Source organism: Leptinotarsa decemlineata, unplaced genomic scaffold, assembly GCF_025532065.1.
Source record: "Leptinotarsa decemlineata unplaced genomic scaffold, Ldec_3_MD MMD2_tig00000010_RagTag_RagTag, whole genome shotgun sequence".
Taxonomy (NCBI): Eukaryota; Metazoa; Arthropoda; class Insecta; order Coleoptera; family Chrysomelidae; genus Leptinotarsa; species Leptinotarsa decemlineata.
The window spans coordinates 1,121,135-1,148,698 of record NW_027412538.1 but is presented as its reverse complement, the minus strand read 5'-3'; the positions used below and the strand labels follow the sequence as shown (position 1 = coordinate 1,148,698).

General features: G+C 36.1%; 2 protein-coding genes across 3 annotated transcripts in view; one reads left to right on the top strand and one right to left on the bottom strand.

Moving 5' to 3' along the window:
- Window positions 1-27,564, top strand: part of Lpin (phosphatidate phosphatase LPIN) — an 85,309-nt gene that overhangs the window by 10,720 nt on the left and 47,025 nt on the right. Inside the window, exon 1 of one of the 2 annotated variants that reach the window (XR_012464560.1) lies at window positions 1,476-1,556. The exons of the other annotated variant lie outside the window; for it this stretch is intronic. The gene's annotated coding sequence lies outside the window, so the exon portion shown is untranslated. Of the gene's footprint in view, window positions 1-1,475; window positions 1,557-27,564 lie in introns of those variants that run through there. 2 annotated transcript variants of the gene reach the window in all.
- On the bottom strand, window positions 15,781-17,467 carry LOC141480785 (uncharacterized). Its single transcript, XM_074171219.1, has 2 exons — window positions 16,789-17,467; window positions 15,781-16,729 (listed from the first exon to the last, which is right to left on the bottom strand). Exons 1-2 carry the CDS (start codon window positions 16,837-16,839, stop codon window positions 15,803-15,805), a joined length of 978 nt encoding a protein of 325 aa, XP_074027320.1. The 5' UTR covers window positions 16,840-17,467; the 3' UTR covers window positions 15,781-15,802.

Genomic DNA, 27,564 nt, shown 5'->3' with positions numbered 1-27,564 from the left:
GAAGTCATCAGGCCGTAGGTGTCACTGGGTCCTGAAATTCTTAGTCCAGCCGTTTCCTTGGCTAAAGAGTCGGCAATGCGATTACCGTTACTCCTGTCGTGTACTTTAATCTACCTCAGGATAATGTTATTATCTACCGAGGCTTTGGCTAAATCTTGGTGGCACTCTAGTACTAGCCCGAGGTAACACGTTGTCTGTTCAAGGCTAATAGGGCTTATCTGCCATCACTGCAGATTGTTATGTTTTTGCCAGAAATTCCTTTTCTAGTTATTTCTTTCATGGCAATTGAGATACCAGCCAGTTCTTTTTGAACCACGCTGGTATTTTTTCCCATTCCCCACTTAATCCTTAGGCTTAGTGATCTAGAGTACACTCCACATCCTGAGCCTTCTTTGCTTTTTGAGCCGTCTGTATATGCGTATTGCATTTGTAGCATCTGTTCTGTTTTATTTGTATTTTGTAGGGTTTATTAAACACAAACCTGGGTTCAATTGCATCACTGGTTGCCTGCAGCAGAGAATGAGGAATGTTCCTCAATATGGGTTATTACAGCAAATGCAAGTTTGAACAAAATAAAGTTGAGTTTAATTCATGAGTTTTTCAAATTCACTTCGAAAAGTATTCAAATAGATGTTTCAAATGTTGGGTTTTAATTTTTAAAGGAATTTGTTTCTAACTCACATATTGGCAACAGCGCCTAGAAATAATTTATACGTACCTAGATATTCTACTTTAAAAAAGGAAAATTATCTTTATAATTCGACAATTAAGGCAAAATATAAATTATAGTTCAATACCACCTCCACAAGCCACATGAACAACAGTTGTTTTGTTATTTATTTATATAGAGGAAGATAGGTTAGGTGCACAAAATATCATATGTCACAAAATGTCTTGGAACTCGGAACATAAGTAAACAGAACAGCACGCCTCTGAAGTAGGTTATCTTTGTTTGTCTCATACAGGTAACAGATTCATTGTCCTTTATTAGCTATAACCGATGTTGCCAAATGATGAAATAGAAACGAATTCCTTTAAATGTTGAATGCATTATTTCATTCCTCTTTTTTAAGTATTTAAATAATTTTTTAAAGAAAAAGGTTGAAATAATAAGTTTAAAATGCGTTGTTTTAGAGCTCTGTTATGAAAACTACTTGATTTTCGTCAGGAGGTTGATGTATTGCTGCCAGTTAAGCAGCCAGTTATGCAGGAATACAATATGAGCTCGGCGTTTTGAATATGCAGTTGAACTTTGTAACGAATGTATTTTTGTTTAAGTTTGAGCTTTCCCAGATTTCGAAAAGTAAATGATCTCATCACTCATCAGCATTATTATTACAATATTGGCAGATGAGAATTCTTCACACAGCATCAAAATAAAGAGCGATTTATTGTGAGCATTCATTAATCAAAAACGATATCTGATGATAAAGATGTTTTTGTAGTTCGACAACGTTGTTTTGCAGCTTTTATATTTCTCCACTACTCAGTCATCGAATATTATGATAACGCAATACTCGTGCGTTGAAATAGCAGGACAGGATTAATCGATAGAGGTAGGTAGTACTTTACCAGAGTGTTTCAATTTAATATTATTGAATATAATTGGCCCGGCATTTTACTCATAGACGCAATTTCCACCTCACGAGCATTCTGACTATTAATTTTATCATCACAGACGACAATACTGGCAATGGAAATAGAAAATGACTCACTTTGAATCGTATATTACACATACATAAGTGTACGAGTGACAATAACTAAAGGTTACCAGATTGTTTCATGTCGCCTATCTTTGTTTCGTTTATTTATTCCCATCGAAACCATTTTTGAAGAGAATTTTATGATCTACAAACTTCCTCTGAATCATTTTCCGGTAGTTCTCACCATTCCAGAGACATCTGCAAAAATAACAAAAATGTTTGACCTTTGACCTCGAATAAAAACAACGCATAAGTGGGATCGTTGGGGACTTATAACATTTTATTTTTTATGACGCATTTAAGGTCTATACAAAGTCCAGCTTGTTGCAAATTAATGCAAACTGAAATGTCTATTTAGTCTGGCGACATCCCATTTGGATTCCAGGAAATCGGCTGCAAATGTACATCTTCACCGGCAGCAGAAGGTTGCAAATCTTAATGAGGTTCTAGAGGTGATTTCGAATTGGGGTGAAAGTAACCCGGTTCAATTCAGTGCCCACAAAATAACAGGCACGGTTTTCTCAAAAAAGAAATGTCCCCAAACCGGCTATAATAATGTCAGGACAGACAGTTCCGTTGGGGGATAAAATGGATACCAATACGTCTTTGCACAATCATGTCGATGGAATAACATGCAAAGGCTGCTTCTCAAAAGCTTCAAACACTGTTCCTAACCAGGAAACTGTACAGACCTCAGCAACTTTTGATGCTTTATGAAGCTCTGATCAGACCTTCTTTGGATGAGCTCCGCTCCTAAGCATACCCTGAAGCTGCTGGGTTCCATCCAGAAAAGAGCCATCCGCCTGATTGGAGATTAGAACATCACTTGCAACCTTGATAGTCTGGAATATCGAAGAAAGGTTGGAGACTTATGTCTCTTTTATAGATACTTTCACGGGAGGTGTTCAAGTGACTTGGCACATTTGATTCCACTATAGTAGGGAACCCACGATGCAAAATTAGGTTGTAAAGTTGCATTTTGGCATGACAGCTGTAAAACTTCTGTAACATTGTGTGAAATATCCATCTGTTTCATTTATTTCAGTAGGCAACTCGATGTCACTGTACTTTAATTTATATTTTGAATGTATATTCAAAACTTCCTGGCATTTCTTCAGTTTATCAACCACGAAAAGTATGATTTTATCTTTATGTCCTTTATAGAGAACACATTTCATTTTATCACTGGCCATTATAACAAAATTAATAAATAAAACATTAAAAATAACGAAAACACAAAACAAACATTTGACTTTAGACTGACGCCATGTTGTCCATTTGCCGATGCGCTGCCGTCGCTTTCTATCTGTCATGCACTTTAAACTGTCTCTCTTCAACCACAAGCATTATACCGCAATACTTTTCATTGCTTCTTTATTTATATTTAATACTTAACAAACGAATTAACGTCTGGCAAATTAATTTTAGATTATTTTATGTTTAAAGAACATAATAATATAAAAATTAACGACATTCAAAAATACTTTGAATTTTTAATAAAATAAAAATAAAAATTCGCGTATGGCAAAAAATTAACAACAATAAAAATGCATGGCAATAAAAAATTGATGTCTGGTGGCAAAAAGGCAAAAAATTAAAAATTAGGCTTTGAAAAATTCTTTCACGCCCGAAGAAGCCATTGTATGGCGAAACACGTGATGCGTTTTTGTGGAATTGGTGAAAATCTCACAAAAAAAAAGATTTTGATCATATTTTGATTTTGATCATTGTTTCTTCAAATTTAATCCTCAAAGACATTGGATTATATGAAGTTTTTGAGTTGAACTAATATGAAAGTCAACAACTGAACATTTCTTCAAAAAAATCCCTGAAAACGGTATGAAAATGGTTATGTAGAAAGAATTAAAAAATATTTTGCTCTTGGACATGATTATTTTCTTTACTAGAGCAAAATGTAAAAAAACAAAGTAGTTCCTTCTACATCTGTAACCAGAAGTAGCATAGTAGCAACATAGATTTAGGTCAATAATTAGTTGCATTTGGATGTTTAACCCTGCGTCCGACACGTGGAGTGTGACAATCCCAGCCGTAGAAAATTCCATATAACTTTTCGAAATTGGCTCTCCAGCGTCGGATATATTCACTAGCTTCCGTAGTAGCTCATATTCACATCTCATCAGTCCTCGTCGTTTGACGTATGTTTGAATCAGACCTGTTATAAAGCGACTGGGGTGCACGAAACCCCACGTGTCTCTATACGTTCCAAAATCGTGGGCATTCAAAGAAAACTAAATCGAGCAGTTTATCAGATTATTCAGTAAAAATAGGTGATTATGAGCGAGAAATGGCCCGGCTTCAGTCATGGGATGAAATAGGAAGTGATGATGAAATTGACGAATCTGATGGTGATGAAACGAGCGATAATGTTAGCATTGTTAGTAATTATTCAGATTTCGAAAATCAGAGGCGGAACTGTGGAACCTCCATCCAAAAGACTTAACTAAAATGGTCAAGGAAGGTGTCAAGATCGCCATCGAGCCCGTGATCGAAATACAAAATACAACAAATGCAATAAACTCATATGTCTGGACCATGCAGAAATGTACTGCAAATCTTGCGTATAAATGGCAAATGTTGATGACCTATAACTTTTTTTGTATGATTTTCGATAATATTTTTTATATTTCTATTTTACGATGTTTTATTATCTATTTGAACCAGCAATTTGATATTCATTTAGTCGTTTTATGTGCAAAAGACTTCTTCGAGTAAATCTATATCTTTTTCCATTGAAAGAACCCATTGTTTTGGTAAAGACGGAATATAACGATTTATTGCTCGGTTTGATAAATCGAAAATTATTATTTTTTTTTCAAAAAGAGATATTACAGCATAGAATTCTCATAACAACTATGTTGTAATTCAAAAAAATGTTAATATTAACAGAAAAATCAATTTGGGGTCTCACACACCCCACATGTCTACAAATGTTACAAAAGTCCACATGTCGGACGCAGGGTTAAATGTAGCAGTTTGATTAAGTAGGATTTAAAGTTATAATTATAAAAAAGAACATAGCTAGTCATCTACATTCAACTTTTGTAGAAATGAGTTTATACAAAACATTTGGGAATTAACTCATCATTTGAAATAATAAAACAATTAATTACCAGCAAGTAATCTACAGAAATGTGTTATATTATATATCATTACTTTAATACAGTTCTGATAAAGACTTTAAGAGATCATTACTATTACAGAAATATATTATATTATGCATCATTCTTATAATACCGTTCTGATAAAGAGTTTTAAAAGAGATCGTTACCTTTGACTGCATTAATGGCATGGAAAACATATCCGTATTATTTATTACCTATAGTTTCATGTTTGTATTAACAATCATGAGATAAATGTCAGAGACAACAACTATTTAAATAACTAACAGTTGTCCAATAGAATAATCACTTCAACCTCAATGAGATGGTGTTCTAGATGTTTAATTTCGTGCATATAGTTAGTGGAAAACTGAACCGGCTAATGACCCTGTAAAATATCATGATTGATAATAAAACGACTACGCGTCTCGCTTGACGTCATTGTGTCTTTCAATTTCATTGGTCCAAATGAGAGGAGTGTGTAACTACGTATCAGATTATAAATGTTCTTCAAGGTTTGTAAACAAAATTCTTCAACAAAGGAAATTGTTCATTTCCACACGTGTAAATTATTGAAAAAATATGTTATGAGGTAGATATATACGAATTTTTAAGTCGTATCTTATTTTTATGTTCAATATTTAAATTATTTGAAGCAGGAGTTCAATAACAACAACAGATAAATAAAAATAGCTAGAGGTCTGATATCAAATTATTACGATGGATCCATAAACATTACGTAATTGAATTGCGACACATTTCTTAACTTCTTATCAAGTCCTTGTTAATAACAATTTGTTTTCAGAGGATAAGTGGTGATGTGAAGTAGGAATAATAAACCACAGTTTAATATAGGCTGACATTGATATTTGATAAGTGATAAATTGGTTAAGGCTTTCGCGGCCGAGATTTTCATTATTACTATCTCCATTCAGGTTTGATGGCCGTCGTAGTTTGGAACTGCATCCTAACGTTTTGCTAGCACTAGTGGCTGGCTCCTTCAGAGATTTATTCATCTTGATGATTCACCGATGAATGGTAATTTCCTCCACCTCATGCCCCCTCCAGGGTTGAGTGCCCTGAGTTGAAATCTTCTCCACACCGTTAATATATGCAGAACATCCTATCTCGCCCAACCAACCCGCTCCTCCAGAGTGGTCCTCAACTTACTGATGGGCACTTCAGCAAGATTGACATCTGACCTCCTTTGGTCGAAAGTCAGCCTCTAGGTGTTTTTACTTTCTGATCTGTTGTATTGTTTCATCTTGACTTTCCTAACTGAATTTTTGCATGGAGTCCCCAAAAACTAACCGGAGACTATTGTTTTAAAAGAGATTGCGGTCGAGGCTTCTCGTTGGACCTGAAAAGGAAGTGTTAGATATCTGTTAGAAAATTATACTTACCGGAGCCGCCTGAAAGCGACTCTCGGGGGTGGTCTTTGGTTCTGCTTCGTTGGCTTCTTGTGTTTGTCCCTCTCTCGGAATCTGGGGTAATCCCTGTTCAGTGCGTTATGTAGATCGCTTAGCGCTGGATTGTCGGGCGCTCTAATTCTGTCAAACGTGTCCTCTGCGTGTTTTCTCGTGTATGCGTCTACGTAGTGTTTGTTCAGGTCTAGATCCCGGAATATGTACCTATTCGGTACATATTTTGGAACATTTACGGCGGCCCTTACGCACGCGTTCTTAAACGACTGGATCTGTCTTCTGTATGTCGCTGCGCACTGGCTCCAGGCAGTGCAAGCATACAGGATTATCGGTAATATAACGGTCTTTATCATCAGCAGCTTCACTTTCAGTCCCATGTTGCTTCTTCGATCTATTATTGGTAATAGGTTTTGTCGGGCAGATCTCGCCATTCCTATTATCTGCCGTACGTGTGACCTGAACGTTAATCTTTTGTCTAGGTTGACCCCCCAAGTATCTAGCTTCCTAGGTCCACGGAATCTCTTTTGTCCGTTGAAGATGATGTTTTCTTCCGGGTGTACCATCCTCCGGGTGAACAGTATTGCATGACACAGGTTGGCCCATTCCTCTAATCTATCTGCCTGTTGCTGCAAGTATCTGGTGACGTGCGCTTGGCTTGTTGATCTCGCCAGCAGAGCTGTGTCGTCCGCGTAGCGCGCCACTTGTTAAAGTTGTTCTTCGGTTTTGGCACGTCTGCTGTGTATACCGAGAAGAGGTGTGGCGAAAGGACTGCACCTTGTGGGACCCCTGCTTCCATTAGTCGCATGGTTGAGAGTTCTTGTTCTACTCTGCAGCGGTATCGCCTGACAGCTAGAAAAGATTCGATTAATCTTACCATTGGTTTCGTGTAGTCAAAGATGATCATTTTGGCCAGAAGTCCGTCATGCGTGGTGATTTCTAGTTCGTAGGTTGTATACGTGTTGACTCAGGTAGTCCGCCTCTCTTGTTGCGTTGCTATTGGCCGATGTGTTATTTTCTGTTAATGATGTAACATTGCATTGCGCTCTTGCCACTTTAGCATCTCCAAATCCGGTTAAGTGTTTCTGTCTCCGCATTTCTGTTATAAGTAGTTTTCCGTATGTTTATGGCTTGTACGGGAAGCCATAGAAATCCATAAACATACAACAGATAAGAGGAGGCGGTAACGCTTAACCGGATTTGAAAAGGTGCTAAAGTGGTAACAGCGCAATGCAATGTTACGTCATTAACAGGTAATAACACTTCGGTCAATTGCAACGTATCAACAAGAGATGCAGACTACCTGGGTCAACATAAATACAACCTATGAACTAGAAATCACCAGTCATCGGTAAATCATCAAGATGAATAAACCTCTGAAGAAGCCAGCCACTCGTGCTAGCGAAACGTTAGGATGCAGTTCCAAACTACGACGGTCTTTAAACCCGATTGAAGATAGTAACACTTATTTGATAACTGTTTGTTGTAGGTATAGAAAGTTTTAAGAAGTAATGAAAAGAGAAATGAAAATTTCTATGTTTTTTACCACTTTTATTTGTAACTAACGTTACTGCAGTTTCGTCCTATACGGACATTTTCAAACTTATTCAATAAACTGTTCTACAAAGAACTGTTTTCATTCTACCCTTGGAAATAGATATTTGAATAATACCCATTCAACTACGAACTACACTATAACTTTCTAGAGAAAAATTTCTTCGTAGTCAGTATACCTATAGGTACTTATATACGTTTCTAGGTGACCGTTAACTTCATGTTTGTTGAATTCTAAGATTTTCGAACCTAAATTCAAGAGCACTTTCGAGTAATTTTCAAAGTAGGACAGACTAAAGGATATTTGATATTCACTCGTAAGTTTTCGTCGTTTTTTTTTTGTCCCTTGGGAGCTGTCTGACTTGTCCATTTAGTCCAAGTCTCCAGAAAACACTCGGCCTCTTGGGCTTATTGCGATTATTCTCCCATCTTCTCATGACACCCATTCCATCAGTCTCGTTCCCTGTACTAATTTGTACAGGTTCCGTGTTGGATGTTCGTCATATTCTTCTGGACGTAATTTTGTACATCCATATATTGCCTGCCTCCTGTGATTCAGTGCCTCACATTCGCATAATATGTGTAGAGCTGTTTCTGTCCCTTCGTTGCATAATCCGCAGCTGAGGTCTCCGTTGTGCAGCCCCATTTTATTCAGGTGTCCTCTAAGCGCACAATGACCGGTTAGTAACCCTGTAATTAATCTGAGCCGATCCCTACTATATTGAAGTAGTTCTTTAATTATCATGAGCCGATCCCTACTATATTGAAGTAGTTCTTCGGTTCTTTTCTCGGACGGTTCCCTAATGAAGGTTCTACTGTGTTTGTTGCCAGGTACTTTTGTCCAGTACTCTGTGTGCTTCTTATTGGTCCATGTTCTAATCTGGTTTCGTACCAATGATTTTGGTGCCTCCAGATCTGGTTCAGGACCTATATATAAAGTTGATGATCCGTGTCTAGCGCATTCATCAGCTTTATCATTACCTCTGATTCCTGAATGCACTGGCACTCAGTACAAAGTTAATTTGTTCCTGTTTGCAAGTTCATTCAGTTCAGTAAACTGTAGTTTAAATTTCTATCCGCTCGGTATATTCCAGCTCCCGTTCCATGTTTGGTCTTCGATCCATCTGTATACCAGGTGTTTTTTTCAAACATGTTTTCGGGATGACTAATGGTCGCCCACTCTTCACGGCTTATGATTTTGGCCGTGAAGTTTGTGTTAAAGATGTACTTTGGTGTCATGTGGTCCGTGCACATATTCAATGTGCGCTTCTCCACATGTTCCGAAATTTCTGTTCGGTCCGATCTTTTGTAGTTCGGTGAGTTTTCCAGTCTGAATTGGCCCATCCTGGCATCCTCCATTATCACGAAGTGTAAAAGAGGTAGATTCAGGAGTTTCTCCAATGCAGCTGTTGGGGTAGTTCTCATTGCTCCCGGAATTCCCAAACATGCAAGTCTTTGCACCTTGCCTAGTTTGTTGATAGCGGGCGCCTGCTTCATCTTTGGTCACTAAACCAGAGATGCGTATGTTATCATGGGTTTAACCACCATCATGTGTAGCCAATATACCATGTCTCGTTTTAGCCCCCATGTTTTTCCATAGGTACGTCTGGGGAGCATCAGTGCTACCTCCGCTTTCCTTTTTGTCCTGTCCAAGTGTTGGTTCCAGGTCAGTTTGGAATCTAGAATTACTCTCAGATATTTAAACTTCCACGACACTTTTTTTAGTCCTCTTGGTGAATGCTACTATGGTCGATTTGGACGGGCTTATGTTAAGCCCTTCTTCTTCGGTCCATCTTGTTATAATATTCAGGGTCTGTGGCATGCATCCCTTTACTACATTATTGTATTTACCCTGGACTAAGATGACTAAGTCGTCTGCACAGCCCAGTGCTTCATACCCATTGTGGTCCAGGAGACATAATAGCTCGTTCATTACAAGGTTCCATAACAGAGGGGATAAACCCCATCTGAGGACAGCCATTTGCTACCCGTGCCACGACTGTTTCCCCCATAATGGTTGTATATACCAATCTTCCCCTAAGCATGCAGTCTTGTCGATCCCTCTTCTCCTCGACGCCTGGATGATTGATTCTAACGACGTATTGTCAAATGCGCCCTCAATGTCCAAGAAAGCAGCTGAAAGTACTTCCTTGTTTTTGTAAGTTTGTTTTACTTTTTCTGTTACCCGACACAGAGCCGTTTCAGTTGACATACCTGACCTGTATGCATATTGGTCTCGATGTAATGGTCTGATAGGTCTGATGATAAGTTTTCGTCGGTTTAATACTCAGGTATAAGAAATCCTCAACAATAGATAATAAAATTGTTAGGATATTGAAATAAATAGATGAAAGTGTCGAAAATGACCGTAATCTTTGGTTACATAAATGATGAAATAATTTTGGGCGAAGCACATATTGACTATTTATTTAATTAGTATCAATTCAACTCATTTTTCTATGCAGTAATATTTTATCAGAAATATTTATTTATTGTTTTTAAGTAAATTAGTGAGTTCAATTTTTAATTTAGTATCTATGTTTACGTTTTCCAGTAATTTTAATAATGTAAGTAGTTAATTCGACACACATAACAGTCAGGGTTTTGTACAGGGTTCAAATGAACTAAAGTAGGGGAGATTTTGATCCAATGACTTGAACATAGTTCGATGTGGTTGTCGTCTTTCGGGATACAAGTTTAAATACATTTCCGATGTCCTAACACTGTTTCTATCGTATTTGTAATAAATTTGTATAATATCTCTTTTTTCTTCATTCGCGAAAGCCATTTTTTGCCAAAAATTCAATGACTTGTACAATAACAAAATGTCATTGAGTGTAACAAATTGAAAATCAAACTTAGAAATATCAAAGTCAAAGCCTATTATGATAAGAAATATTTTTTTCGAAAAAGAATGATAGTTAACTTATGATACATCATTGAAAAGGTAAAATCTGGTTCTATTCAAAACAGAAAGAATCCAATGTAGCGTCCATAAGAAACAATAACCATCTTCGTATTTCTCGTAGTTTCCGAGATATCAATGGTGAGGATCGAATTTGAAACACCCTGTTTAGGTAATATAATTTTCTGTGTTGAAACTTAAAACAATCAATTCTCTTGAATATTATAGCATTTTTCACATCCATGATCACTTTTTGCACAACTAAGTGTACGTTAAGCATTCATTTGTTACACTTTGTATATCTCACTTCCAAAGAATCATCACTATCAAAGGAAGCAGTGAAGTTACTTATCACATCTTCACTAGTTGGCTATTCTATACCGAATGATTTTCTTTCTATCCACGACCAAGAAAACACATTCAATCTCTTTCAAAAATATACCCTTTTCAATTGAAATATATCAACGGATTGAGCAATAAACTTTATTTAATATGAGGTTGTTTCAAAAGTTTTGTCCGTTTTTATGGGTCTACTTAAAACTGTAATATCTCAGTAAATACTTATTCAATTTAATCGAAATAAGCGCCATTTGAATCTGTAAACTTTTGCCAACGTAACATAAGTCGATTTCCGTCAGCACAAGTCAATTGATTCCTTGTGTGCTCGGGACTCGATGAAGTCGACGAAGGCCGTTTTTGCTAGGTCATAATTGGCGAAGGTTCCACCTTCGTTATCGAAGTTATCGAATTGCTAGAAAAGATGGTAGTCGGTTGGCGAGAGGTCTGGAGCGTATGGTGGGTGAGGCAGAACTTTGACACTCAATTTTCGGACGGTGATTTGTGAAACGTGCGGGCAGACGTTGACATTGAGCAGGATCGGAACTTTTCTGTTGACCAGTACCTGCTGCTGCTGGTGCAATTTTTGGTACAATTTGTCCAATTTGTCCATTTGTCCAACACAATATGAGTCTGCTGTGGATTCATTTTTCATCACACCTTACGATCCGATCCAAAAAAGGATCGTTTTAACGTTTCCAATGCGTTTTAAACCATCAAAAACTGCATGGGAGCTGATGCTTAGTTCTTTCGTCATCCCACGCACCGTTTGTGATGGGGCAGTCTCCACCAGCGTCAAATCCTCGTCCTGGATTACTGTAGGTCGGCCACTTCGGGGCTCATCTTTAAGGCTAAAATCTCCGGAATAAAATTTCGCAAACCAACGTCGAACAGTGCGTTCATTAACACTATCTAACATTATTGATTAACAACATCATAAGCTGAAAAGAGAAATAAATTAAAATTTGGAAAAAATGTACAGCACAGTAGAATGAATATTTATTGATTTATTGAGATATGAAGCTTCATAAACATATGATATTAAAACGGACAAAACTTTTGATACAACCTAATAATACTTTTTGATCGACCTTTTGAATTTATGAAAATGCATATATGTTGGATAGAAACTTTTGTTATCATTAGTAGTTTTTTTAAATATCCTATTACATTATTTACACATTCACTTTTCCTTTTATTTGGCCTGTTGTGCCACAATGTAAGGACTAATTAGTGTAATTGCGTGATCAGTTGAACACCGTTGAAATAGTTGATTTTTTGTACTGTCACTTCGACAGAATACACTGGTTTCCTAATTTTCTCAATTCCCCAGAAACCTGGATTCGTTTTAGGAAATGAATGTGATATTTTCTATCAATACTCTTCCATTCATTATGTTGTGTAGCGTTCAAATAAATGAATGATATCTGTTTTAGTTTCCATATCGAATGTTTGTGTACAAATAAAGAGGAAAACGTGATTTCTATGTTGATTCGAAGCCCATTAAGGAAAGCAGTTATTTCAGATAGAATTCTTCTTTCGAACAGTATAGTTGAAAGAAACATCTATATGTGTGATCTACAGGTTTTTATTGATATTTTTTTAAACTTTTTTCCTTCTTAGCAAGTTTCACATTCTTACATTATTGGTAGACACACACACACACACAGACACACACACACGAGGCTTTATAAAATGATGGTTGCTTAGATTTTTCATTTAACAGCATCAACTAGTGGAATATCTCTTTCTAAAAAATAGAAAAGTCCCTGAAAATTCAAAATAATGTACCAGAAACTGCGGTACTGTCAATATTAATTTTTGGAGTAATAATTAGCTATATATGTCAAGTTATATATTTAGTTTCAAGTTGAATAAATGCATGTTTAATTTAATAGGTAGGTTAAGGTTAGGTCAAAAGTGAGGTGGTCTATTCGACCTTCCACCGCAACCCACATGGGTTTATTGTGGCTCACAGCTATTCACACTCGGCTAAATGAACCCAGGTTCTTAACGAAGCCGATTAGTTTGTATGGTCTTTCAGCTCAGATGGTAAGAGTACGGCTCTGCCAAACTCTGAAAACCTGATTTCGTTCCCCAGCGGGGTAGGCACAAAGTATATGCTCTGCTGCTTCATCATTTTCCAAACAGAGGCGACACACGCTGTCTTTCGAGTATCTGCATATGATGATTCAAATGACAGTGACCTGTAAGAAGGCCTGTTAGACATCGTAGTTCGTTCCTACTATAGTCCAACAACTGTTTGGTATCAAGCTTCGAAGGGTGAATAAACCCCTTGGAGTGAGCCAATCCTGGAAGATTCTGCCAGATGTCCATGAATCTTCTTACCATCCAGGTATTCAATGTTTGTTTGGCAAAGCCTAAAGCGATGCCAATGACAGGTTCTGGTCCTATGAAACTCCTTGCAGCACCCTCCTTTGCAAGGGAGTCAGCAGCCTCATTGCCTTCCAGGCCAGTATGGCCAGGAATCCAGACCACAGACGATCTGTTAAGGCTTCCTATCGAGGAGAGTCGTTTTTGGCATTTTTCTACCAACTTAGACATTGCTCGGTAGGAGCCAAGAGCCTTCCAACGCCGCTTGACAGTCCGAGAATATTTTTATTGACTTGTGTACGAGGTTGGATTCTTCCAATCTCTCCGCACACAATTCAATAGCGTAAATTTCCGCTTGAAATACAGTCGCATAGGTTAATTTGATAGTACTCGTGCAGGTAACCTATTCCACACTTTCACACATCGGCATCGTGTGCAATAGAATACTTGCACTTGTTGCACAATATTATTTCATAATTTTTTGGTCTCTTCTAGTTCATCGTAAACTAAAAGATCATCTTTATATTACATTTTATCATAAACGGAAGACCCTCAAGGTATATACCCTCACAGCGGCATATTTGAAAGACGGGTTCTATAATTTTTTTTTCGCAACTTGAAGACGAATGTAAGTTGCAACTGACTATTTAAAGCAAACCGGTAGCATGCGTCACTTAAAAACAACATTGTTTATATTATAATGTTTATTGTATTCATTGAAAGTTACAAGGAAGAAATCGATATTTGATTATTACCCTTTGCTTTGTCGGGATTTTCCATTCGCAACTCCAATAACAACTACTAGAAAACATGCAACTAATTTGAAATTTGAATGGAGGAAAAATCACGCAAACACGTAACTCAAAGGATATACTCACTTATAGTACTTATATTGATTATTTGTTTCGGTGGAAATTGGAACCTAATGGAATGAAAATTGGATTACATAAATATCATTCTCTAGTTGATAAAACTTATTTTTTGTGAGAAACGATTCAACATCAAATTTGCCTAAATTCTTTAATAATATCTCTATCATCAATAAGCCATGTTTTAATCTGTTTTTCTCTAACAACAGCAGCATAAATTCTTATGATTTTCATTTTGAAACGTCAGGTTAGCGAATCATCCGATTCTATTTCCATGATAGTGGCAATGGCTAACCGTTAGTGATAAAGCTATGCTAACGTAGCTTTTTCATCAGATTACCGGCAATTAATGAGAACAACAGAAACGATAATATTAGTTTTTGATCGGATATTATCTTTTATAATCCCATTCATAATATACCTGACAATAGCCACTATGAGCCTGCCTGCATTTAAGTATTAGCTTGCTTTCGGCTGATCAGTAATATGTACTAAGTTCCCTCCTCTAATGACCTGTAAATGAATGCATGAGAGTTTCTATGAAAAGTTTCTATGCATACAGGGCGTTCCAAATAAAACTTGACCCCCCTTGTAAGTAAGAAACGAACGTTGGAATGGAAAATTTCAAAGAACACTTCAATTTTTATTTCTAGGGGGACTAATTCTGATATGAAAATCATACCCAAAACTTCACTCCCCCGCGGTCAGCAACAAAAAATATTTATTGAGGTATGGAGCTACAAAAACTCATGACATTAAAACGGATATAATCTTGAAACAGCCTAATAATAAATAAAATTATTCATCGAGGAGTTACCGATTTGATAGAGCCTGTGGGTCTCCCTTATTTTCAGTATGGTAACACCTTCAACTTTCTGCGATTTCGATTGAAACTTTCAGTATTGCATTTCAGTTGTAAGACTATTATAAAATATCTCGTGGGATAACCGATCTTTGAAGATAACTTTCTGTATATGATCTCCTCATGGATTTTTTGAGTTATTTTTGTATTACGTGAGCATGGCTTCACTGCTGAAATACTCAACGGTCTTGAGTACAAATTTACTTAAAATCAGCGTGAAATCTAAACATTTCCCGCTAATTTATTCTCAAGAAGCCTATATACATTCTATACTAATATAAATGTGAAAGTTTGTGAGGATATATGTATGTGTGTTTGTGGCTTCTTCACGCCTAAACGACTGAACGGATTTGGATGAAACTTTACATGAATATAGATTATACATCATAATAACGTATAGGCTACAATTTACAAAGGTTTTGTGTAATTTTGTTCATAATATAACGAAAAGTATTAGTAAGTCGGAAAAATTCTTGCTCCCTGCGAGGTATCTTGGCGTGCGCCGCCTATACCGTTGGAGTTACATGCAGATAATGTACCGTTAGATTGTTTATTTCTGACCGGGATATTATAAGCTTATATCGTCATAGTTACGCTATCAATAAAGAGGGTCATAACTCCCTTGGGACATTATAGATTTTATAATTCCCTCTACCTTTCACAAGTAAAAATAAATAGAAATGAAAACTGAACCATATTTTATTTATTCACGTCATTACAAATAATAAATGTACAATTTTGAAATGTTCCCTGAAAATTACTTCCGCCACTGGAAACAATTTCTTCTTTTGTATGGCTGGAGCTTCTGTTCACTACAGTCGAGGTACCTGCCTCTTCTGATGACAAAGTAGACAACATACGCGCCGTTTTATTTCTCAATTCGATGCTATCCTCCAAATACCCCTCCGCCACCGTGGAACTTTTCCAACCTCCGTGTCTTTTTAAGTTAGTCATAGTTGCTCCTGCATTGGCTAGAGCAGTAGCAGAAGTGCGACGAAGGCAATGTCCCGTATAGGAAGATGAGTTTGGCAATCCTAAATACATTGCGATTTTGCTGGGGATTTTCCCAAACATGTTTTTTCCAATTGGCTGAGATGTACATTTATTTTGTCGGAAGCTCAAAAAAAATCGTTCAATACCTTTAGGACGCAAAGACATATAAAGTCTTAATAAAGGCAAAGCGGAGAACTCTTTTTCATCCACAACTGTAAATTTCTTCGATACACCAGTTTTACTTTCCGGTATGTTCACTACCATAACGGAATCCCGGTCCTCTATATCCGATATCTTCATATTCAAAAGTTCCTGACTTCTGCATCCTCCAAAATAACCCATAATCAAAACAACCCATAACAAAAAAAAGGAAATAAATACACACAAAAAGGAAAATAAGAAAAAAATTACCTTATGCAATAAATGAATATCATTAGGAGCGTCCTTTAGGAATCTGATAACATCTTCAGGAGATAAAACAGCAGACTTTTTCGGCTTATAACTCTTACTCTTCCGTTTCAAAAAAGCCTGTAGTTCATTGAACTTGGTGATATCTCGTTTCTCATGTATAGTCACCATCGATTTTAGCATTGACCATTTAGTCCATAAAGAATTCGGACTATACGTTTCTGACTGAAACGAATAAACACAATTACTACCAAATCTACCGAAAAACATAGAAAATTTCTTACCAGTTCTTGAAAATATGCCAGAAATACAGTTTCAGTGACATCTTTTGGCATAACATTTTTCCGTGTCAGCCAGTCCAGATATATCTTGTATTCTTTTTGGTATACGGCTTCACTTTTCGATGGAATTAATGATTACTTGCTTGTTCAGCTTTTTTCAAAATATCCTCCATTATATTTGGGGTAGAAAACACGTTTTCACCGCAAACACAGCTTGATAACAAAGTTCTGTTTATAAACAAGTAACATAGCAACAACCTAGCAACAAGAAAACTATAATCAACGGTACCTGATTCAAATATACCGGGAAGGTAATGAATTGGTACATTTTTCCGTTTCAAAAATGAACAAAATTTTATTGAAATCGGTCAGAAATAAAATTATCTATGTACCACGGGAATTAATGAGCCTTAATAACCTCAGGCAATTGCTGTCCCTCGGGCCAGAGGCCCTCGGGACGCAAACTTTGCAATCGGTAATTAAGGCCCTCCTAATTCCCTTGATACATAAATAACTATTATTTTAAATAATTCTAAATAAAAGTCCGCGATATCACAAATCTATCTCTAATGTGGTAGCCAATATATGCAAAATACTGAGCCATGAATACAATTGAAATGGATACATTTTTAAAATGCACGTTTTAGAATATCTGTTAAATTCTTATAATTGATACAATTCTTATTTTAAGTATTTAAGATAGATGAACTTTGTCTTTTTCATTAAATAATTTCAACGAATCGTTTACAATCACGATGAGATTAAGTTGGACGCAACGCAGTAAGCCATTACGCGTCGCGTTTACTGTAAGACGACGGTGGACGATGTGCGGGGGTAGAAGGGAGTCTAAGCAAAGAATCGAAATCGCCGAGAACGCGGGCAGACGCGTGAGGGCAGATGTCGTTGACGGTTTCTTTATAGGGAACATAATTCTATTCTCGAAGCTATTCATTGTCATATTTTTTTAGTTACTGGATTTCTGAAATGAAAATATAAATTACTAGCTGTTGCCTGCTCTTATATTGACGTACAGCCGAAGCTACTGAACCTAGAATCTTGAAATATGCAGGAAGGTTCTTTGTATAGCGTAAATAAGCACCAAGAAAGGGAATCAGGAATTTCCACCCCAAGATTGTATTGAATTTCGTCAGTTTGGAAGTTGGAAACCTGAAGTTTTGGGTTGATAAAAAAATATTGTAACTATTTGTTTAAAATGATCTGTCAGGAAACTTAAATCATCTAAAAGGACAATTCGTTCAGGCCAGTCTCAACTCCCTACACTGTAGGTTAATGGACCGACAACTATCAGAAAACAACTATTCCCCTGGCTAATACCACGAAGGGCGTTGAATTATATCCGACAGTTGTCAGTGCAGGATTCTTCACTGAAGTTATTCCTGCATATGCTGTTGGCGATACAACTGCCGCAATAGATTTTCAATTATTGGAACATACTTGCAGAACGGTTTCGGGCCCTTTGGCCACTCGTCAGTGCAAGGTAGTGTCGTTCATCAACATAAAGTCGATGATTTCCGATAATTGAAAGTCAAATTATTTCAGAGTGTCATTATTCGAACTAGGCTGAAGCGGATACCAAACAACAGATTTGTCATCGCCCCATCTGCCTGTGAACGAGGTGACCAACTGCATATCCGAAATTTGCCCAGTTCCTCGTATAAGGAATGAAAACTTTTCACATATAGTCAGCGGGCATACTTGAAGGGCATCTATAAAAGAACAATTCGTTCAGACCCTACACTGTAGGTTAATGGACTGACACTTGTCAGAAACAACTACTCCCCTGGCTAATACCACGAAGGGCGTTGAATTGTATCCGACAGGTGTCAGTGCAGGATTTTTCACTTCACTTCGGAATTATAGCCATTCTTACCTCATTCGAATTACCAGCGATGGATACTTAAATATTTCGAATGAAATAGAATAATTGTTTTCATAACAATACATCGTCAAGTTTACATGTTTTTGAGTTTGATTGTACTCGGACAAGAATTATCATGAAATGAATATTCAGTTAGAATTGTTCCACATGTATTTTCTATTGGTACTGTTACTAACTACATTTCTAAAGAGGGCAATTCGGAATTTTTAAAAATTGTGTGAGGCGCAACCCCTTCGTTATTACCAATAACTCAATATTTGGATAACATACATCGATTTCCTTAACACACAGTGAGATTCAAGCTGGATTATAGAAAATTCACCTCCTTCAAGTTTTTGAAAGTTATGATAGAGGCACAGACCTGAGAAGTTACTTTATCTTAAGATTTCAAGAGCAGCATTATTGCTCGACCTTGATATTCTGATTGAAAGTCCACCACTTCATCACTGGTTCATAAATCTTGAAATCTATATAATTCAAACTCAGACGGTGAAATGTATTATTAGGATTATTTACCTAAATAACAAGGGGCCTCTAATTATTATCAGTTGTGAAATCCGTTTCAGTGCCAAATAGTATTTCTTTGAAATGAAAGTCGAAATTTTGGCAAGAATTTGTGTTTAAATTGGGTAGCCATGTTGAGTGGTGAATGCCTATTATAGGATCGGTATGAATAAAAATTGAATGCTTACAGCATTTACTCACAGCTTCTGTTTTAAACATATTAGTTATATACAGTACACGCCACGTCTGATGGTGAGTGATCGCGCAGGTATAGACTCTCCCAACTAAATTACTATTGGATTACGATAAGCCCCTTGCCTGCCAGTGTCGTATGTATAATTAGATTTTATCAGGGTAGCAAGTGGAACATGACTTCTTTGTAATTTCTATTCAAATTGTATTTAGCATTATAGGTAGTAGTACAGCTCATTAAAATATTATATAATGATACACTTATCCAAAAATAAACATTAATATAATGCTTTTTTCGTGCAGCCACTTCACTAGAGTTTGTGTTGGGGGCTGGATTAATTCGAATATTATGGTATGGAGCATTATCGGTGACGACTACCGACTTCACATGCAAATTTGGGATCAACATTTCTTGTAACTATTTACAATAATTTTCAGAATTCATTTCTGAATAATAATCCCCTGATGCTGTGCCTGGTTTAAATATAAGCCGACAATATAAAGCCCATGTCACCTCCTGCATGGACAATAGTGAATCTTGGTCCCTTCACAATATTTTTAAATGACCCTTTGGTTGATTAATCTGTCCAGTTTTTGGAAGATGGATGTCCACTTTGAAGGTATGTTTCATCAAGAAACACAATTGGTCGCTGTTTGCTACAAAATAATTGCTTTTTTGTAAATACTTGATCCTCAATGCGCTAATGTCCATTTTCTCTATTAAAATGTTTCTAATATTTTCAGTCCTCCATTTGAAACCTATTTTCTTCAAAATTCTACGAAGAGATGTTTCGGAAGCCACAATTCCCAAAATGTCATTAATTTTGTGTTAGAACTTTTTTACCGTATAACGGCACCCTTCCGACTTATGAAATAGTTATTTTTTAAATTCATTTAATGTTAGCTGTAGCGAGAGATGTTTTATTTTTCACATTTGATAACGTTAAAAGGTAAGACCTCGTTTATTCTTAGTTCGCACAAATTTCGACTTCTCAGGGTTGTCTTTTGTAGGGGTACGACAGCTGGTTAGCGGAAAAACAGATTTTAAACAGATTTTTTTAAACCGCTGTAGTGGGGGTCATTAAAAATGGCGCCAGGGGGCGGGCTCGCCATCACGTTTGGCGCTTGCTTGAAAAATTGATATTTAACAGCGAGCGGATAAAGAACCTTCCGATTTAACGTACAAGGGATTTCTGAACTAGGGTATATAGTAGTTATATATTTAGTTAATGATGGAAAACATTTCTCTTTAAAAACCCTCTTCGAAAATGTCTTTGTAGTGCTTTGCCAACTTATGACGCTTCAAGACGGTGTTTTGCCAAAATTTGTATTCACGAGTTTTTATGCGGTTCATTTAAAATTTTTATACATAACAACTTTTGCAATTTCTGTGGCATTTGAAATTATTCAAGTTTGTAGAAACCACGTATTTAATCAAAAAAGTACATTCAAGTTTATGAGCGATATTTTGCACAGTTAATATATCGTGTACAAAAAATGAGAAATATATTCAAGCTAAATAAAACCCATTTTGGCAAATAATTGTCTCAAAGAAGGTCCATTGAACATATTCAATTGTTTATGTTAAGAATTGCACGTTAAAATGTGAGTTCTCGTTAATGCTGAGCTCCCAGAAGTTTCTACTTTCGTGGGTTGCCATTTGTAAGGGGCGGTAATGATCCAGATGATGTACTGAAAACTAAAAAATAATTCGGAAGGTCCTAGGTAGCAGTCATCACATCACTCTCCTCAGCAATCTACGTTATGGATCAGATAAAAAAATAATAAAATCGTTGGGCGTAGCGTAACCTGAGTAAATATGTGAATACTACGCCCAAAGTTTTCATTAGTTTTTTATCTGATCAATACCGTAGATTGCTAAGGATAGTCGTGTGATTACTGCTACCTAGGACCTTCCGAATGATTTGTTAGTTTTCAGTACATTATCTATATCATCATTATCATTTTCTTCTATAAAACCGTTTAACATAAAAAAAAATTTTACTTCCTGTCAACAGGAAGGGGGTCAAACAAATAAATAAACAAACATCAGGGCAAGATAAATTAAACCGTTTAGAAACGTTTTGGAAACGAGGTTTTTGTTTATTTCAGAGATCTTCGTGAAGAAAGTGGTTATGTTTCTCTTGAAACCTCAAAAGTTCAAGAATTGTTTGGGAAAACAACTGAACAGTTAAATACTTTTTCAACGTAGGAAGTGGTGGTTGTAGTGTTTACATCGATGGTATTGAATTGTTTAAAAAATATTTTCGTTTGGAATCGATTTCGAACTTTAACATCCGGTCACGTTCAGTTGTGTATTTTATGTTATTCGTATTCAACCAATAATAATTGTTTTAATAATTGATAAAATTGTGAACTCCGCTATTCGGTCTACATTTGATTGGAAATTCTTCAACGTTGTATCTGAAGGAAACTTTTGCCTTTCGTGCATGATCTAGACACCTTTGTTTTTATCGAGGTTAATAACTTTACTCGATTTCCACGATTTCATTGTATAATGATGGAGATGTAGAAGACTAAAAACTTTTTTGAAAAATTTTCCCAACAAATATTCCATTTTCAATACAAAATTCAACTTCTTCCCACCGTCCCACCCTCTTAATTGTTGAATTCATTATTTACTTTTATTTTTATTTTCTTTTCTCTGTAAAAATTAACCTACATATTTAATTTTATATTTTTTTGTGATTTTAGACAATAGATGTCGTAACCTCCATCACCTTAAAAAGACCAAAAGGAGGAATTAGAATCGTTCTCATTCGTTAACACTTTTTCCAGAATCGGTTGACTTTCATATTCTTCTTTTGAATTGTCAACTCATACTATAAATTTCCTTGATATATATTATTCAATAAAAAATGTTGAAGTAAGCGATATCACTATCTCCTATCTAAAAATTGTTCTCATGACCTCGATTTTGCGAAAATAGCCGGTAATCTCTCGCCAAACAACTCATGTCAGCAGAAGTATAAAACCGAGGTCAACGAATTCGGAGAGAATGTTTTTTCGGTAAAATATGGTATCTTCGTTTTATAACTCTATTTAAAAATAATAAACTTTCCTGAATGGCCTAATATCATTTGATTGAAAATGGCCATAGTCCAATGATCGATATTGATTCATTTTGCTGGTTTCAAAAAAATCCTTAACTTTTTGATATGCATTCTAAAATATGTGAATACAAAAAAATGGATAATCGTTATTATTAATTTGATAATATTTGAAATATGGCACTTGATTTTTTAGTAGTAATATAATTGAGTAGTTGACACATTGTTATCAATGAATAATTGTCATTAATATTACATGTTTTGATTAGGTTTCAGTTTATCTTCACAGCAGAATCCCAACAGTTATTTGGTCTTTTGTAATCAACATCATACAGTGCATCTCTTTTATATCCCCCCTTTTATTTTTTGAACGGTCAACTCAAAAAATTGAAATTTGGGATAATGAAATTAATGCATGAATACTTTATTTTGAAGTGAAATTGACGGATGAAACTTTCAAGATGGCGACTGGGTGCCATCTTGAAAAAAAAATTAAATAGAAAGGGGGGTCTTGTGACACATCATTTCGAAGCTCCTGATGAATACTTCACAACCCTAGAATATGAAGTCAATATCTTCACCTACTACAAAATGGCGGAATATTTAATAATTTCCTGAAGACAAATAGGTACATTAATATCGATATTTCTAAAAGTATTCCTTTTTATCTGCCATATGGCAATTCAACAACCCGATATGGTTTGTTAAGTTAATTTTTGTTTATAAAAACTACAAAAAATGTCAGTACGACATTGACGGAAACCATTGCAAGGCATCCTACATATCTAAACGATATTTGTTTAGTGACGAATGTACATTTTTTTTAAACGGCAATGTTCACAGACAAAATTGCCGTTATTTGAGCGACACCAACCCTCACGTTTTCCGGGAAACACATACCCAATATCCAGAAAATTATATTATATTGGGAAACCATAATGTAGGACCTCTATTTATTGATCAAAATTTAACAGGGGAACTGTATTTGAATATGCTGAAAACTACTGTTGACCCTCTCATCACTGAAATCGTCGAAGCGAATTCTAATGAATTCGATATGGATGTTGTATTCCAACAAGATGGAGCACCACCACATCACTCCAGACAAGTAAGAAACTATTTGGATACTACTTTTCCCGGTCGTTGGATTGGCCGTCGAAGTCCTACAGAATGGCCAGCCCACTCGCCAGTTTTGACACCTTTGGACTTTTTTTATGGGGCTATTTGAAGCAAATAGTGTACGAAACTTAACCTGCTTCAATATTGGATATACGGCAGAGAATAATAACTATTTGTAGAGATATTGACGTTACTGTGTTCGAAAATGTTCGGCGTGAAATATTGGATAGGCTGTTCATATGTCAAGAAGTTCAAGGCAACCATTTCGAGCATCTTCTGAACTGACCTCAAGTTTATTACCTCATATTAAGTAATTAAATGTCAATGTATTCAGGAAATTATTAAAAGTTCCGCCATTTTGTAGTAGTTGAAAATATATAGACATTATATTCTAGGGTTGTGAAGCATTTGTCAAGAGCTTCAAAAAGATGTGTCACAAGACCCCCTTCCATTCAATTATTTTTTCCCATATGGCGCCCAGTCGCCATCTTGAAAGTTTCATCTGTCAATTTCACTTCAAAACAAAGTATTCATGCATTAATTCAATATCTCAAATTTCAATTTTTTGAGTTGACCCGTTCAAAAAATAAAAGGGGGGGACATTAAAGAAATACACTGTATAGTACATAATGGTTTAAATCAATAGGAGAAAAAAAACAATTATCAGATTGAGTTGAACATTGACAGTAAAAAAATAGTAATTTGAATTCTCATTTTATTGGACTACAGTACTGTAAAGACACGTTCATAAACATCTTTATCATATGTCAGCTCTGTTTGAATTTATTGACACAACGTCGTCGAAGTTTTCATTCCAGTTCAATTTAATTCAGACAGATAAGTTGAATCAATCACTGTTCACTGTTCGAACTTTAGCTAAAACATCTTGACAAATGTAAAAGAATATTTTTTTTTGAACAATTATACAAACATGTTACGGGTGTACTGTCTGTTCAAAAAATAAGGTGAATTTGCCTCAAAATAGGTCTCAGTTTCAGCAATAACCTCAGCAATAACCTCTCTTGAGCGAAATTTCTTACCGGTGAGCATTTTTTTGGGGTCCCCGCCAGTAGCCGCTGGGAGCCAAATCTGGCGAATACGGTGGATGTGGATGCAAATCATGTAGTTTTGGCATTGTTTTGATTGACTTGTGCGTTGTTTTGACGAAACAATTTTTTTTCCATGTGCGATCGTTTCTTTGCAATTTCGGCCTTCAAACGCTTCTATAACGGTATATAATATTCACCTTCGATGGTATTTCCCTTCTCAAGATAGTCGATGTATATTACACCACGTACATCCCAAAATACCGAGGACATAACTTTTTCAGCCGATTGTTGTGCTTTCGGGCCCTTTGGACGAGGTTCACCAGTTGCTCTCCACTCAGATGACGATCGTTTTGATTCCGGAGTGAAGTTTTTGTTTTTGGTCAACAGTGAGCTCGCGCGGCACCCACTTTGAACAGAGCTTTCTCATAGTCAAATTCCCATGCAATATAAATCCAAAAAACACTTTCTTTTGATATCTTCACAATGTCAGCTAACTCACGCAACTTTATTTTTCGATCATTCAAAACGATTTTGTGTTTTTTTTATGTTTTCTGGTGTTACTGCCTCATTTAGACATCCACTGCGTTCTGCTTCATCGGTATCTCTATGATCACGTTTGATGTCAACAAACCAACTTTTAATTGTTTTTGATAGAGCAGAGTCCTTATAACACTTTTCAAGCCATTGCTCGCTCGAATGGTATTTTATCCCATGAAGAAGTAGTTAAAATTAAAACACGAAATTGTTTGTGATCCATTGTTTTGAAAATAACAAAGTAGTGTCACTCTTAGCACAATATCTCACAAACATATGAGTAGACGATCATGAAATTTCAAAAGCTTTCTTTTGAAGGTTTAGTACTAACTGAAGAAGCGGTGAATGCAATATGACTAGCGCCATCTATGTGATAGGACCGAGACTTTCCAGCCCATGTAGTATATCTTGGAAGTTGTGAAAGTTATGAAGAAAAAACAAACTATTCTTCTTAGATCAGCATCTTATTCTAAAAAACCCTTAGAAAGGTTATATATAACCAGTCAAGCTGCTGGAAAATAATTTCATGAAAATCAAAAAATAAATAGATAAGTACTCTTTGATCATTCCCATATTGATTTCAATTTAAGAGCCACCGGTATATAGCTGTTTCAGCCTATTGGGCATCGTCGGTACCGGGCAGGCGGTCCTCGATTGAAGACAAAATGAGAAAAAAACAAGAAAGTACTTGATGAAAATAGCTGCGTAAACGCAAGCGAAACATAAGTGGAACCACCTATTGGTGTGACACCCAAGTCAACTTGTCAAGTTTTTATGTCAGTGTTGGTGGTTTGACCAATCAACCGACAACTGCGGTAGCAGAAATTTGGGGAGCTAACCTGAAATTCCATCGGAAAACGAATTCACATGTTTCTAGAGATGATCTCCATATAGTCTTTTTCAACTAAAATTACTTTTTTAATCCTTTTCTGCAAGTCTTCTTCGGTAATATTAGATACTTCTTCTTCAATTAGCTCTACCCTCTTATCAAATTTTGGAAAATTATTTTTACGCCTGATGTTTTGTTTCAATTTTCTCCATGAGGGCATACACTTTTTAAAATGTTTTTGTCTGTAAAACTTCAAGTAGTTGTTTTTTTGTATAGTTATCATCAAAATACAAATTGTTATCCATTAAAAAACTTTGTATTTCGTGATAGGAAGCGTTGTCAAGAACTATTACACTATTCGCATCCAAATTTGGGATCAATGTGTTTTCAAACCATTCCTTAAAAAGATTAGCTTCCATGTTCTAATGATAGTCAACATTGTAGTCCTCAAGTTTTTTTCCACATAATTTCAAAGAATTCGGAACCCGCATCCTTTACTTCCTCCGCGATGCACAATATTAGTCGCGATCCTTTGTTTGCAGACTTGTTAGGCGTACACATTCTCGAACAATCAGTCCACCCCTTCGTAACTGTGTCGTGAGTGGCATACCAAGTTTCGTCCAGCAGCAGAGTTTTGTCACAGCAGCTCACGTTATGTATTCAATTTCTTCCTTATGATTTCAGTTGTAGAAATCTCATTGCTCTTGACACAGTCGTATATTGTTTTTTTCAATGATTTTATTAAATGAACATCTGAAGCTTTTGGTAATCCCGTATCACATCGCGTCGTGTGTTCATAAGGTTTGTTTTTGACTATTTTACGTATAATTCATAAAGAAATTTCGGTCAAATCTGATGTTGCTTTTAACAGTTTGTTTCCTTCGAAACCAAACTTGAGATGTAGATTCTTATATACATTGAAACATACTCTCTGTGTTTCAATATTCAAATACATCCGAATCTTATTCACTGGTATCTCTTTTTCGCATTGTTCACCGTCGCTATTGGAATCACTACACAGGAAAAATATGATGTTGCTTTTAACAGTTTGTTTCCCTCGAAACCAAACTTGAGATGTAGATTCTTATATACATTGAAACATACTCTCTGTTTTTCAATATTCAAATGCATCCGAATTTTATTCACTGGTATCTCTTTTTCGCATTGTTCACCATCGCTATTGGAATCACTACACAGGAAAAATTCTGCGTTGTTATCACACTCGTTATTACTATTAGTACTTGTCCAAGGACGCCACATTTCAAACAGATAACAAAAATTTTAAGTAATTATAACTTCACCAGTATCGAATTTCAACACTCAAATCACGATCAGTTCCTGAACTGAACATTGACAACACAACTCTTCTAACCATCCTCGCATTCTATTCGTCACCGTAACATGACTTAAAATTTAATTTTATGACTCTTCAGCCAGTCATAAAACTCGGTTAGTAAAAATTATCCTATACGAATCGCCAATTCTTCAGTCCACGTGGACTAGTTGGCAGCGGCGTTATTTTTCTGTATGGGTTTTTTGGTCTTTGAGACGCCGACAGCTTTAACTATTCACAATACAGTT

Excerpts from the sequence above, each read along its gene's own strand:
- LOC141480785 (XM_074171219.1), bottom strand. The coding sequence starts at position 16,839 with ATGCCAAAAGATGTCACTGAAACTGTATTTCTGGCATATTTTCAAGAA. Across the intron at positions 16,730-16,788 it reads TGGCATATTTTCAAGAACTG|TCAGAAACGTATAGTCCGAA; the intron begins GTAAGAAATTTT and ends TATTCGTTTCAG.